Genomic DNA, 13,034 nt, shown 5'->3' on the forward strand with positions numbered 1-13,034 from the left:
GATTTCCATTTACCACATGCAGTCCACTACAATAGTATCCTGTGATATGGCTGGKAGATGTTGCGGTGAAACTCCTGTCTCGCCACACCGAAAGGGGTGCGAAGGGTACCACCAGAGGAAACAGAAGTCTATATAAGTTGGGTCCTTCGAGGAGGAAATATCTCTTCCGACAATCAAAGATCAAAAAACAAGAACAATTGGGATTGTGATAGTAACTCAGATTGTCACCATGAAGCCAACTCTCTACTTAGGGTTCGTGGCTCTCGGTAGTGCCGTTGCACTTCCTTTGGACACCACACCATCAGACTGTAGCTGCTTGGCGGACGCGGTGTCTACCCTGAGTGCTGACCCTCTGGCTTCTGCCTTTTGCTCTCAGTTTGTTGGTGTCTCGACCGTCGTAGTGTCGACTACGATCACAACTCCTGCAGCAACCACCGTGATTGTCAAGACTGTACCAGCTCCATTCACCATCACGGAAACCTTTGTAGATTTTGAGAGCACTGTAAGTCTGTTTTAACTACATGGATTAGATAAGAATGCTAATTTTGACTAGAGTACGACTATCACCGAAACTTACGACATTTCCTATGTAAGAGCCTTCAGTATGAACGCTGACGAGTCATCTCTTCTTATTCACTATTATAGGTTTCAACTTCTACTGTCACCGTCACCTCTCCCACAACGGAATGCTACTCCGGTACCACCTTTGGCAACGCGGCTAGCCCAGCAAAAGCAACTACTGCAGCCGGCAATATCGTCAAGAAAGCACTTTTACCAACTATTACCCTTCCTACAATCTCTCTGCCCACATTCCCAGTTCCCATTCCCACGCCAACATGGGTGCCTTCTCTAGAAGACTCATTGTTATCTTCAGCCTGCGAATGTTTCCTTGGCCCGTCTCTTACTGTCACCGAAACTTCAACCGACTGGGTGGCATCTGGTACAGTCACTGCCACTCTCGACGTGACGACAGTCCCTGTCACTTCAACGTAAGTATAATACCAACGTTATACAAAAAGAACATCATTAATTTTGAGACAGAGTCATCACCCTCATCACAACTTCGACCGCTTTCGTGGTCACTACCGAGTCTACAGCAACATCAACTGTGACTACTACCACTACCTCTTACACTCCTGTGCCAACCAATACCCAACTCGGCCTGAACTGGTACTACTACTACAGCTCACAGAATTACTTCCCTGGGCACGCAATCACATTTGATCCCCAAACATTCAAGAGCCCCAACTACAACTTCAGCGGCTATGTCGAGAACGTTGCTTCATTCCAAACCGTGGCGTACTCCACGTCGAACTCAGATACAACTTGCAATTTACCAGCCAATGAGCCCTGCGAGTTCGTTTGTATTGTCATCCAAGGATATCTCTGGGCAAAGAACGGGCCAGGAAACTATACCCTATCCTCCAGCGCGGCCACTGACAATGCTTTCTTTGCGTGGCACGGAACCAAGGCATACAGTAACTACCAGAATTCCAACTATGACTACCTTGCCGGTGATTACATCCCTCAAGCTGGTTCTGTAACTGTCAGCGTTGGGGTTGGAGAGCTGGTGCCGTTTACTTTCATGTGGGCAAACGGTGGCGGGCCAGGAGAAGCCCTGCTTACAATTACTGATCCTGCTGGTAACCAGTATGCAGATACTACTGGCTTCTTTGTACCGGCGAATAGCACCTGTCCTGGGTATGTCGATCCGTTTTCTCCCTAAGCGTGAACGGGATGCTGTACGGTGGATTGCAGTCATACATCACATTACCTGTAGCTAGCGAAAGGTTCAAAGCTACATATAACTCAGTTGGCAGATAGTATACCTAATATCATCATCATTTGACATAAATAACCCTAAGCCTGATATAACCCTAATGTATTATGCAACGCAGACGGAAGAACTTTTATACGAAAAGAGACCAATCATCCAATGACGTAGCTGCCCGATCTCAACGCAGAGCTCTGATTGGCCAGTACCTTGCCGGATTTACCGATGACCCGGCTACATGTTCAGCTTCCTCAGGCACCCAGAGAGACCTTCGACATTCACACCCCAGCCCTATCTTTCATCTTTCATTCTGTCCTATACTCCCTCACTTCCTGTAGCGTTAGTAATTGGCATCGTTTGTTCTTGGTTGCGTGACATTGTTCATATACGCGGGCATAGCCGCCGGACTTGACCCTCGTCGGCAACAGGTTCTCACATTCAGATGCATGGTTTCCTACAATATCCCTACCAAATATGATTGAAAGTCGTGATGAGGAGAGAGGCATTTACATCGCTCCTTCCCTGACTGATGACGAAATTCCAGATGAGGATCATGACAACACACTGACTCATATACTCAATGTCGAATCCAACGACCAAGAAGACAACGGCACAAGCTTCCGTATGCCGGTCTGGCTACGAGAGTCATCACCTACTTTCCAATGGCGCTGGATCCCTTTGCCGTTACGGAGAGCTGGTAGGGCCACAGCACGCTGGGTGAAGGGTCCGGATCCACCTCATGATTTGCTGTTTCAGCCGCTGTTTCCAAAGTTTCAGGAGATGCCAGTGATTTTTCTGGAGAGATATGCTCCTAGAAAGTCTCATAAAGCGGGTTTACTGCTTTTTGTATATTTTATGTGGCTGTTGCCATGGTTTTCAATCATTCTCAAGGCCAATACATCTGGCAATATCGAGGGCTTTGGACGTCCGCAGGTTATATCATGTGTGACAAGCTTTTGGTGAGTGTAGCTTGATGAGCCTGTATTATATTGGCACTGAATACTAATCCTAGTTCAGGTCACCTGGGAACAACTGTGGTCTGAATGGAAATGACTGTCGGCCTTTTGACGCCTCTCATCTCGCGTTCCGTTGTCCGGCTAACTGCAAATCGGTTATCCTGCAACAGGAAAGAACCGTTGGCAACGAAACCCTCAATTACCAATCCCTCGTTGTTGGTGGTCCAGAACCCGAATCCTCTGAGCCTGGCATCTATCGAGCTGATAGCTTTATTTGCCAAGCTGCAATCCATGCAGGTGTCGTCAGCGATGCAAGCGGTGGTTGCGGCGTGCTGAAACTGAATGGCGCAGCACACTCATTCACATCATCTGATCGAAACGGAATTCTTTCAACGGGATTTCCGTCGACATTTCCAAAGTCATTTCACTTTCTCCCACTCAGGGACTCACAAGCCACCTGTCCTGCTGACCCAAGATGGCCATTGCTCGGCATCACTGTTGCTGCCGTCGCTCTAATCAGTATCTTTACAGTGTCACCTGGAGTATTCTTCTTCAGCACTTTTGGGTTACTCATTCTTCATGTTGGAGTGGTCTCTGATCCTCCATACTTCCCCTCTCTTACAGAACTCTTTTCTATATTGCTGTCACGCCTGGTGCCGGCATCCTTTATAGCATACGTTCTCTACCTTTATGCTGCTCGACCACTTTTGCAGCGAGTATCACACCCAGTATATCAAATTGAAAAGACAATTTTGTACTTGACTCCTGCATTTATTGGTGCCTTGAACAATTACACATTCGCTCTCTGGATACCCCTCCAGCGTCTGACACCGCACGACTTGGCAAACCAGCCCGGTGCAAAAGCTGCACTTGCAACGGTTGTTTCTATCATTATCATTATTGTTCTGAGTCAAGCGTGGCTCATCCGCCAAGCAGGTTTGATGCCTCGCTATTTGAAGGTATACCTATCCTTCGTGGCAGGCCTTCTCTTTTTACTAGCACTACCAGGCCTCCGCCTTCGAATCCATCACTACATCCTTGCAATGTTGCTCATGCCCGGGACTGTAATCCCAACCCGTATGTCTTTTATTTACCAAGGCTTGCTTCTGGGTCTTTTTGTGAACGGGGTTGCGCGATGGGGATTTGCTTCTATCGTCGAAACCCCTGCAGCTTTGGGTGAGGATCCCACCGGTCCGGGTGGATGGTGGGGTGCTTCGTATCCGAATATCACCAATGCATCTGTATCGATCCATCTGGACAATCCGTCCCTGATGCATCCACTCTACAATGCTGTAACGGACGATGAATATGCTTATCGCGGAAATGGGAATATTACATTTCAGCTTTGGGAGCGGCAACGTATGGAGAGTCTCGGTGTTGATGGTATCAGTGTTCTATTGAATGACGTCGAGCGCTGGAGGGGATATTTAGATGAAGATCGAAAGGGGAAGTTCACATGGCGTCGACAGGGACACCACGGCTTGGAGCTCGTCAACTACAACAATGGGGACCTTGATCTACTTGCCATTGATGGTGAGAGTGATATTGACGATGAAAACCTATCTTTCGCAGCGCTCAATAATGACATTGATGGAAGATCCACGATTGAGCAAGGCAGAGACGAAGATGAAGACGAACCCCAAGACCTTTTCTTCCGTTTTGCTTTTTTGAAAGGCTCCGAAGCTGGACATTATGGCGGGGCTGGTGTTTGGCTTCGAGACGGAAGATGGATTGACCCTCCGCCACAACAGAAGCGAGATCCATGATTACAGCGCAATATAGACCGTAGATATGTATTATGATATATGTTACGCAAACTCCTTTTGCAGTATGTACAACATCCTACCCAGACAATACTTTAAGCCGCCTCATAAACATACAACGTACTGTTATGCTGATCCGGCATAAACCATACCCTCAACTTCCCATCCACAACCTGCGCATCCACCGGATTCTCCGTAAGCGAAACCCCTAAATCACTGGTCAACGTAATCGGCACTTCCCACAGCGGCACCATCGTCTGCAAATCTACAAGTGCCAATCCGCCCAGACTCAAGCTGCCAAAAGTGCCAACACCGCCGCAAAGCATCACGGGCCGGACCGGGTTGAAGTCACTTCGTAGTCCGCAACCGGCCTGCGCGAGGAGGAGGTTGGGCATGGCATGATGACCGAGGTATTTACAGTCTTGATAACCCACATAGAAACTGGGGTTGGGCACTTCGCGTATTGCGGGTGTGAAACCCGGGATCGCGGTGAACCCCATGGGATAACCATTGAGCGACCACGTCGTCGCGTTCGCCCCGTTCCAATTTAATGTCACGAGTTCATTAGTGATGGTATCATGCACAATACCGCCGTTATGATCATCGTGGCGAAACAAGCGCGTAGTCTCCAAAGTTAGCGGATCAATTCGAGCAATCGTAGCAGTGCTATTGGGCCTGTATTGGGCAAGTGTAATCCAGACATAGCGACCATCATAGTCAATTCCGCCGCCGTGATACTCAATATCTCCCGCAGCGGTCAGCGAGGCATTCGCAATCCGGTTTCCGTCCAGGTCGTAAATGAGCATGTGCGAGAACCCGGCACCGACAGTGCGGTCAGTGCCGTTGATGGTTTTGTTGTATTTCACAGTTGGAACTGTGTATTGGTTGGATGTTACAAAGAGGCGCTCATCGCCTACACGCACCATGCCCTCGGGTTCGCCGGTGTCGCCTTCCATTTTGGTCTTGGAAACCAGAGTCCATGTTGTTGAGCTGCTGAGTGAGAGGAACAGGTTTACAATGTCCTTGCCGTCTGTCGTACTGTGGGATTCGGGGAGTCTGTTTCCTGGTAGGAAGCTTTCGTTGCGGTAGATGGTCACGTTGGATGAAGATGTTGCGCTAGTTGTTGTGGCTGCTAGTGCAGCTGCTAGGAAAACTGAAGCACGCATGTTTACCTATGTTGTCAAAGGATTGATCATCAGGAACATGGCGGGATACTGCTTGGAGGGACCATGCCTTTATGTAGTCGACTGTTGGCCTAGTTGAAGCAAGTACGTAGATTCTTATTCCTAGTCGTATGAGATTGTCGGTGGAGTCGCACTACCACGTTGTGATGCGCGGGGATGCCATTCGCGGTTGATATTTTAGTGCTCACTATTTTAATCAGATATGACATCAAACTGGCGGATTAGACGGCACGACCGGATCGATGACATTGTTTTTCACTAATCTTATCACTCCTATAAAACTTTTCTTGGGCTTGATTGTGACAATGGCATCTGGAACCTGGCACCATCAATTGATGCTCGTCTTACTGTTACGCGTTCTGTCTACCTTATAATTGAGAGGGTGAAATAGATAAATATCACACATATCAACTGAGGTTCGAGCGCTGAGACGATTCACTTACTTTTATATGCTGATTGGACATGAAGTCATGATATCTCGCCATCGACAAGCCCTGCAAACACACCGCTAACCTTCCTCTGCAACTCCCTCGGATCTCCCATTTCCACCACCCTCCCATCATCCAAAACAATTACCATATCCGACCCTAAAATAGTCCCTATTCGATGTGCAACAGTCAAGATCGTCAATGCAGTCAAGCAAGGCGTCTCCCGAAGAACGATCTGCATCTTCTCGTCCGTCTGAGCATCAACATTACTAGTAGGCTCATCAAGAAGCAAAATCGGTCTCGATCCTCTCCTGGAGCTCTCCTGCACTTTTAGAATAGCACGCGCAAGCCCAAAGAGTTGCTGCTGCCCCTTCGATAGTTGTACCGAAGTAGGTTTGACTTCGGCGTCTAATCCGCCTCTTTGTTGTATTACTTCCCTCCAGAGACCGACGCGGTCAAGCGCGTCTATAATATCAGCGTCCAAATGAATTCTGTTTGGATCAACATTTGTTCGCACACTGCATCCTTCTAAGATGAGTGTACTTTGAGGGATAGTTACAAGACGTTCGCGCAGTGTCTCACGGGGAAGGGTCGTTATGTCAATCCCATCGATTAGGACGGCGCCGTCGGTAATGTCCAGAATGCCGAGGACTGTTGCCAGGAGTGAGCTTTTACCACTATTAAGAGCAACAAGGCTTCGAGTTAGCATGCTACGCTTTCCATATCATGACTTTATAGGACTGACCCTCCTGTTCGTCCACAAATGCCTATCTTTCGTCCAGGTTGTGCAATGAAAGAAATATCCCGTAAAACGATCTTGTCGGTACTGATATCAGATTAGTCACTTGATACGCGGTCAAATGAAAAGATTGGACTATATTACCTGTACTGCGCCGTCACTTTCCTAAATTCAATCATACCATGGCTAGGCCACTGCGCATGAGGCTGGATCTTTGTCTCCACAACATCTTCCGGCGGGACATTGGCCACAAAATCCCGTACTCTTGATATTGATCCAAGCGAGACCTCGAGCTGCGTCCATCCTGAAGTTACGCTTGAAAGGCTGTTGCTGAATGCTATTTTTCTTATCAGCAAACGCCAAGAGTAGAGAGAAGGAAGACTCACAAAGAATGTTATTCAACGATACACCAATTAAACCCACACTAACAGAGCCCTTGAATTTGATGACCAGACCAACAAGAATAACCGCTTCTGCAGCAACAATCAAATCCAAGACTAACGTGAGCCATCTCTGAATACAATATAGAAGGTAGTACGGTCTTTGTGAAGCGTCCAAGAGCTTGAGATTCTTGCGGCTGAACAGCTCTTGCCATTGAAACGCTTGTATCGTAGCGAGGCCGCTTACAGTTTCCATGAAATGGCTATATAGCGGACTCCTGCTCTCGAGATCGAGGAGGCGGAGTTGCCGTGATGTTCGGAGGTAAAAGTGCTGTAGTAGGATTATCACAATTAGGAGAAATGGGACGGTGATGGCCATGTATCCTAATCCGCTTGCGACTAAACCGGCCGTAGCGATGCATACCAAGAGATCTGGTAGAAGGATCGTGTTAGAACTTATCTGAATGCAAGAATATTCTGGGCTTCCTACTGGAAACGAATACAAGCATGCCAACAGGCAACTGCCCCTCGATCAAAGCAATATCCTGGCTGAATCTGTTCAATATCACACCACTATCGGTGCTAGAAAGATACGACGAAGAGGCTCTACTCAAAGGTTAGTAAGTTTCAAAGTCTCATAGATGGTGACAGACCTTGTCAGAGTATTCAGTAGCCTTTGATGCAGTTTTCGTGACGTAGAAGGAGATATAAGTACAAGAATAGCCCTAACAAATGATTAGAAGCTGAAGGGCCAAAAAAAGTGGAAAAACTTACCAAACATAGCCACCATTCCCCACTGAGTTGAACAGAGCCAATATGAAATAAACTGTGACATACATAGCTTTCTCGGTACCATTACCAGTAGCCCACCATTCTAACCAAATTTCTAGGCGAAAAAAGTCAGTTCGAGGAGATCCGAATACAGAAAATGCCAGAGGAGACATACGGCTAAATGTGCTGCAACCGACGTGGAGAGTAACGAAAAAGACGAAAGTAAGTATCTTTTGCCAGCCAATGGACTGCATATAGTACTTATAAATAGTTCGATCCCCCGTTGCTCGAGTGAGATCATTGATCTGGTTTTCCTTCGATATCTGAGCTGCTACCTCTTTAACGGATGGCTTCGGCTTCGATATGTTATGCATCTCATCTTCAGGATCTTCGGTCCCATTTTTAGCAGGAACACTATTCAAATTCGTCGGGTTGTAGCTACCCACTGTGTTCGGAAATGACACGTTTAACTTTCCGTCGGATATGATAAAAACCTGACTGGCATATGAGAGATAATCGGCTGTATCCTTGTTAGAAAGCACTCTTGAATAGCATAAGGTTTGGTCTTCTCAGGCTTACTCTCGTTTGTTGCCAACACGACCGTTGAATTGAGCTGCCGAAATAAACCGCTCTTTCCAAAAAGGCGAGTCATGATCAGCTTCTTTGTGACACTATCAAGCGCACTGAAGACATTGTCCAGTAAAAAAATTTTCTTTCTGGCATACAAGGCCCTGGCTAGTGCAATTCGCTGTATTTGACCGCCACTCAATATAGTGCTGGAACCACTGCTGATTTGAGTTCTATCACCATTGACGAATAGTTTTAGGTCGTGGTCAAGAGCACATGCGTGTATAATAGCCTCATACCACTTAAGGTCAAGGCTTTCCTTATGTTCATCTTCGTCTGTAAATCCACATATAGCATATTGTATGGCAGAGTTTGGAAGCCATGAATCTTGCGCGCAGTAGGCGATATCTCGACGAGAGACGCTGATCAGGCCTTTCTCACAATGTGCATGGCCAAGGATGGCACGTAGAAGACTTGACTTTCCTGATCCGACTTGACCAAGAACAAACGTGAAGGAGCCCCGAGGAATAAGAAAATTGACCTCTTGTAATATAGTCGATGACGATGCAGCAGGGCAAATCGTCACATCTTTAAAAGCTATGGCTGTCGATGGCAATTGCTGCAACTCTACTGAAGTCGGGTCATGTGGATGTAAGCTCTCGCTATTCTGTTGATGTTTAAGATCTGCACTCTGCAATTCCAGTCCCCCTTGACAGCTCGGAATCAAGAGAAAATTCTGAATCCGATCAAAGCAACCTAGGGAAGCAGCAGTTGAAGGAATGGCACTCAGAAGTTTCGATGCTGGATTCGTGAGAAGTGTGATAATAGATATACTTGTCAAAGCAGTCGTGGTGTCTAACGAGTTCCCTTGAAATGTGTAGACTGAAAATGTTAAAGCAGGGGCTAGTGCCCAAGGTAGATTCTGAATGACATTCTGCCACACAATGATCCATCGAAAGCCTTCCATTCGTTGTGTTTCTTCAGTCTGTTTCTCTTGAATAATTCTGGCCAGTGTGTTGCTCCAGCCTATGCGCCGTATAGTCTGGATTTCGGCGAGCATCGATGTGGTTATGGCAATTCGGCGTTGTACTGCATCCACCCAGACCTTCTGGCGCCCTCCAATATGCTTTGCAATCTGAATACTCCCTCCTCCAGAGACTAGACGTTGATTAGTTCCGGATCTGAAGCTCAAATACACAATGCGACTTACTTATGATTATGACCAAAGGTATAATACTTACCCAACCTATACGGATGGACAGCAATGTCATACCAACGACTACCTCAATTGATCGGGCCCAGCATTCATTCAAATTGACCAAACAGGCAGTAATACGATCGATGTCTGTTGTCATCAGGGTGATAGCAGCGGAGCGATCTTCAAAATTTCCATCGGGAATATTGAGGCCATGTTCGTAGATTAATGAAGAGGTTGCGCCACGGAACATGGAAATGAAGCGATATAGCATGTGGCTATAATGCAAGTTCGAAACAGCAAGACCTAAGTATATGAGTATCGTGGCACTCAAGAGTCCATACCCTTCATTCTCAGAGTCATGGCTCTCACTGAGCCAGTCGAGCAGACCAGATATGAGGAAAGGCTGCGCGAACGTAAATCCTATTAGGCATAAACGAGGAAATACTGCTGAGACAAGTGGCCACCAGAGTGCTTTACAAAGAGTTATTGGCACCTCAAAGCGCCTCTCTGGCTTTTTGCGCAGTTGCCACGAAGATCGGGCCTTGATACTGAGGCTAGTAGATTGCAGGCTCTTGTCCAACCCATTTAGGTCATCCAGTGTGAGTACCGACTTGAATCCGGAGAGAAACAGTCGGTTTAACCACCACATAAATGAACGGTTAAAAATACCACTCGTGGATTCAGGCGGAAGGCTACGGTATTCACCATGTAGATATCGTCGTTTTCCGATGCTTTCCAGTAACAGAAAGATACCCTTCAGCCCTACACTCGTGGTAAATGCGATGGCAATCGGCTTGTTCTTGTCTTGAAGATTCCATAAAGTTCTGACTTGCAAGCTGTCGAAGATTAAAGAAAATAGCAAATATGCACTTAGCAGCGAGGACGGCCTGATTGAACGAGTGTCTTCAGTCCAAGAAAGAAGCACAAGCTGAGCGGCCACAATCAGGGTGAGTGTCGCCGATGGTATGGAGCTCTTGGTTTGTGGCTCCGTGCTGTGTATACAGAGAATTAGCAGTGCCAACTGCGTGGCTGCAAAGCTAGCCGCAACAACCTATTGACATGGTTTAGTCTTTCATAATAAGCCTATGTGGATGATATGACTACTAACCAATTTGCTGATACGAATTGGATTGTATCGTGTTCGAATCCCTCTATTTAGAAGATATCTGATCCGAAACGGGGACGCAATCAGGATTATGCTGGCGGGGAGGATGCTCAGCATGCTCTGTTCAAACAACAACGTAAAGTCGAAGCCATCGCGGCACCCAGCGCCGACGGCAGGGCCGAAGACGTTGTCTGCCGCTGGCGAACAGTGTGAAGCCATTTGTTTTTTTGTTTCTCTATCAATAACTCAGAGCATCTTGAGTCTGGAGTACTGAAAGTGTAAACATGTGAGGAAAAGAGAAAAGGAGAGGCAGTGGGTATTTTCCTTTAGGCTTCCATCGGTGTCGTGATTAATCTAATCTAATCAACCAACCCCAGCTGCACCTGTCTTCCACAATGTTGGCACTATGATAAATGCTTTTATACTACGTTATGCTGAGCTGGTTCGCGGTCAAATTGTGTCAAAATGCTATATTCTGCTTCCAGTGAAGATTGATTACACGCTGTAAACCTTTACCGTGCCTTAAAGAAACAATCAGCTTTCTGCGAATTTCATAGGAGCATGGGGGTCGCGACAATCAACTTACCATCGGCACAGGCACCAGCCCAACACTGCCCTTTTTCATTCCACGCGACGCAGCTGACCACCTTGACATCCTGTCCAGCTGGCACAGTCGCGATAATGTCGCCACTAAGAACATCCCACGCAAACACGGCCGCTTGACTCGTAGCTCCTTTGCTTTCCATATCTGTAGCTTCACTCCCACTCAAAACGATAGCATCTCCCTTGGCGAACACAGACCGGAGTCGAAGTGATTTGTTCAAGTACCTCTCTCCAAACTTGCCGGTCTGTGTTTCACCCCCGTAGGCTTTCAGAAGTTTACCATCGGTGCGATCGAGCATGCGAATCTTGCCGTCCAAACTAGAGACGAGGACAGCATTGCCGTCGGCGGAACATCGTACGCTCGTGACGGGGTGGGCGATAACATCTACTGTGGTACGACCCATGCGAAGATCGTAGATCCGAACTCGTCCATCGTAGCTTCCGCTGGCAATTGAGTAGGTTGGCATGTGAACATGTAATGAGGAGACGGTGTCGGAAGCTTCGGCCAAGGTCTGAATCGGTTTGTATGAATTGGACTTTGTGTCCCATAGGTTGATGGTGGTATCCGCGCTGCCTTGAGATATAATCAGTTCCCGATTGCAGTGCATATATCGATTCTGGGAGTGACCTACCTGACACGACAACTGAGTCGCCTTCACCAGCAAATTGCACGGCTTCAACACGGCTCGAATGGCCTGTCCACCTTCTTACAGTACCTCCCTGTTCTACATCCCAGAGAAAGACTTGCCTGTCTCCCCCAACACTGGCGAACCGTGAATTATCCGAGCTGACGGCGATGTCAAGAATCGAGTATCCATGCGCCTCGTATTTCTGGATTGGTCGGGTGGTTTCGACGATCGACGGAGTGTCGGTGCTCGGAAGTGCCCGAGACAGGTGGATAGCTCGGTCAGTTGAGCCTGTCAGGACATATGTCCCAGGATAGCTCGAAAATGTTACCGTGTTGACGGGTCCTGGAGTTGCAATGTCAGTAATGGATGCTGGACGCTTGTTGTACAATGTTGACTTACCATTGTGAGTCTTGAGAGTGTGAACATGGCGAGATGGAAACTTCCGGTTGCTTGACATCCGTAAAGTGCTCTGTGAATATGCAACTTGCTGCTAGAGGAACATAGCTTTCAGTTCAGGTTGTGTCGACTCGTGAATATAGGTGGTTGAATCAGTATGGAGCAAGGTAAAAAAAGAAGTTGCGGGGGTGGTTGATGCGGGAGCTTAGACCGTCTACGTAATTCTATTTTGAGCTACAAGCTTAGAGCTACCCACGAACAGCTGAGAAGTAATTTCCCATGATGAATATTAAATAACCTGAATTGGCAAGCTACTATCAAAGGAAGGATATTATATAGGGCGCAAAGAGAAACCATTACTCAACGACATAATGAGGCAAAAAGAATCATCGACTCACCCTAGCCCGGGTTTTTCTGGCCCAGGATAATGAGTATTTTTGTTCGCTCACTCAAGATAAAACCAAGGAAAAAGTAGGGTAGTCACGAATACGAAGTGGAAATGCACGTCGCACAAATCTTAGAAAACCGTCATCAACGGCCA

The 13,034-nt window shown here is 47.2% G+C and overlaps 3 protein-coding genes across 3 annotated transcripts; 1 reads left to right on the forward strand and 2 right to left on the reverse strand.

Annotated features, from left to right (window-relative positions):
- Positions 1 to 229: 229 nt before the first annotated feature.
- Positions 230 to 4,496, forward strand: BHQ10_007562 (uncharacterized protein; the record flags this gene model as incomplete). Its single annotated transcript, XM_040880271.1, has 6 exons — positions 230 to 502; positions 554 to 589; positions 646 to 989; positions 1,042 to 1,701; positions 2,203 to 2,733; positions 2,792 to 4,496. The coding sequence occupies 6 exons, from the start codon at positions 230 to 232 to the stop codon at positions 4,494 to 4,496; spliced, it is 3,549 nt and encodes a 1,182-aa protein (XP_040736065.1).
- Positions 4,497 to 4,588: 92 nt separating this feature from the next.
- On the reverse strand, positions 4,589 to 5,659 carry BHQ10_007563 (uncharacterized protein; the record flags this gene model as incomplete). Its single annotated transcript, XM_040880272.1, has 1 exon — positions 4,589 to 5,659. One exon carries the CDS (start codon positions 5,657 to 5,659, stop codon positions 4,589 to 4,591), a length of 1,071 nt encoding a protein of 356 aa, XP_040736066.1.
- A 486-nt stretch (positions 5,660 to 6,145) lies between these two features.
- BHQ10_007564 (uncharacterized protein) lies at positions 6,146 to 12,554 on the reverse strand (the record flags this gene model as incomplete). Its single annotated transcript, XM_040880273.1, has 15 exons — positions 6,146 to 6,782; positions 6,851 to 6,931; positions 6,989 to 7,181; positions 7,231 to 7,656; positions 7,715 to 7,830; positions 7,878 to 7,949; positions 7,999 to 8,110; positions 8,171 to 8,515; positions 8,575 to 9,720; positions 9,773 to 10,035; positions 10,102 to 10,811; positions 10,869 to 11,062; positions 11,452 to 12,042; positions 12,101 to 12,439; positions 12,497 to 12,554. 15 exons carry the CDS (start codon positions 12,552 to 12,554, stop codon positions 6,146 to 6,148), a joined length of 5,283 nt encoding a protein of 1,760 aa, XP_040736067.1.
- Between the last annotated feature and the right edge of the window lie 480 nt (positions 12,555 to 13,034).

Source organism: Talaromyces amestolkiae (genome assembly GCF_001896365.1).
Source record: "Talaromyces amestolkiae strain CIB chromosome Unknown scaffold16.1, whole genome shotgun sequence".
Lineage (NCBI taxonomy): Eukaryota > Fungi > Ascomycota > Eurotiomycetes > Eurotiales > Trichocomaceae > Talaromyces > Talaromyces amestolkiae.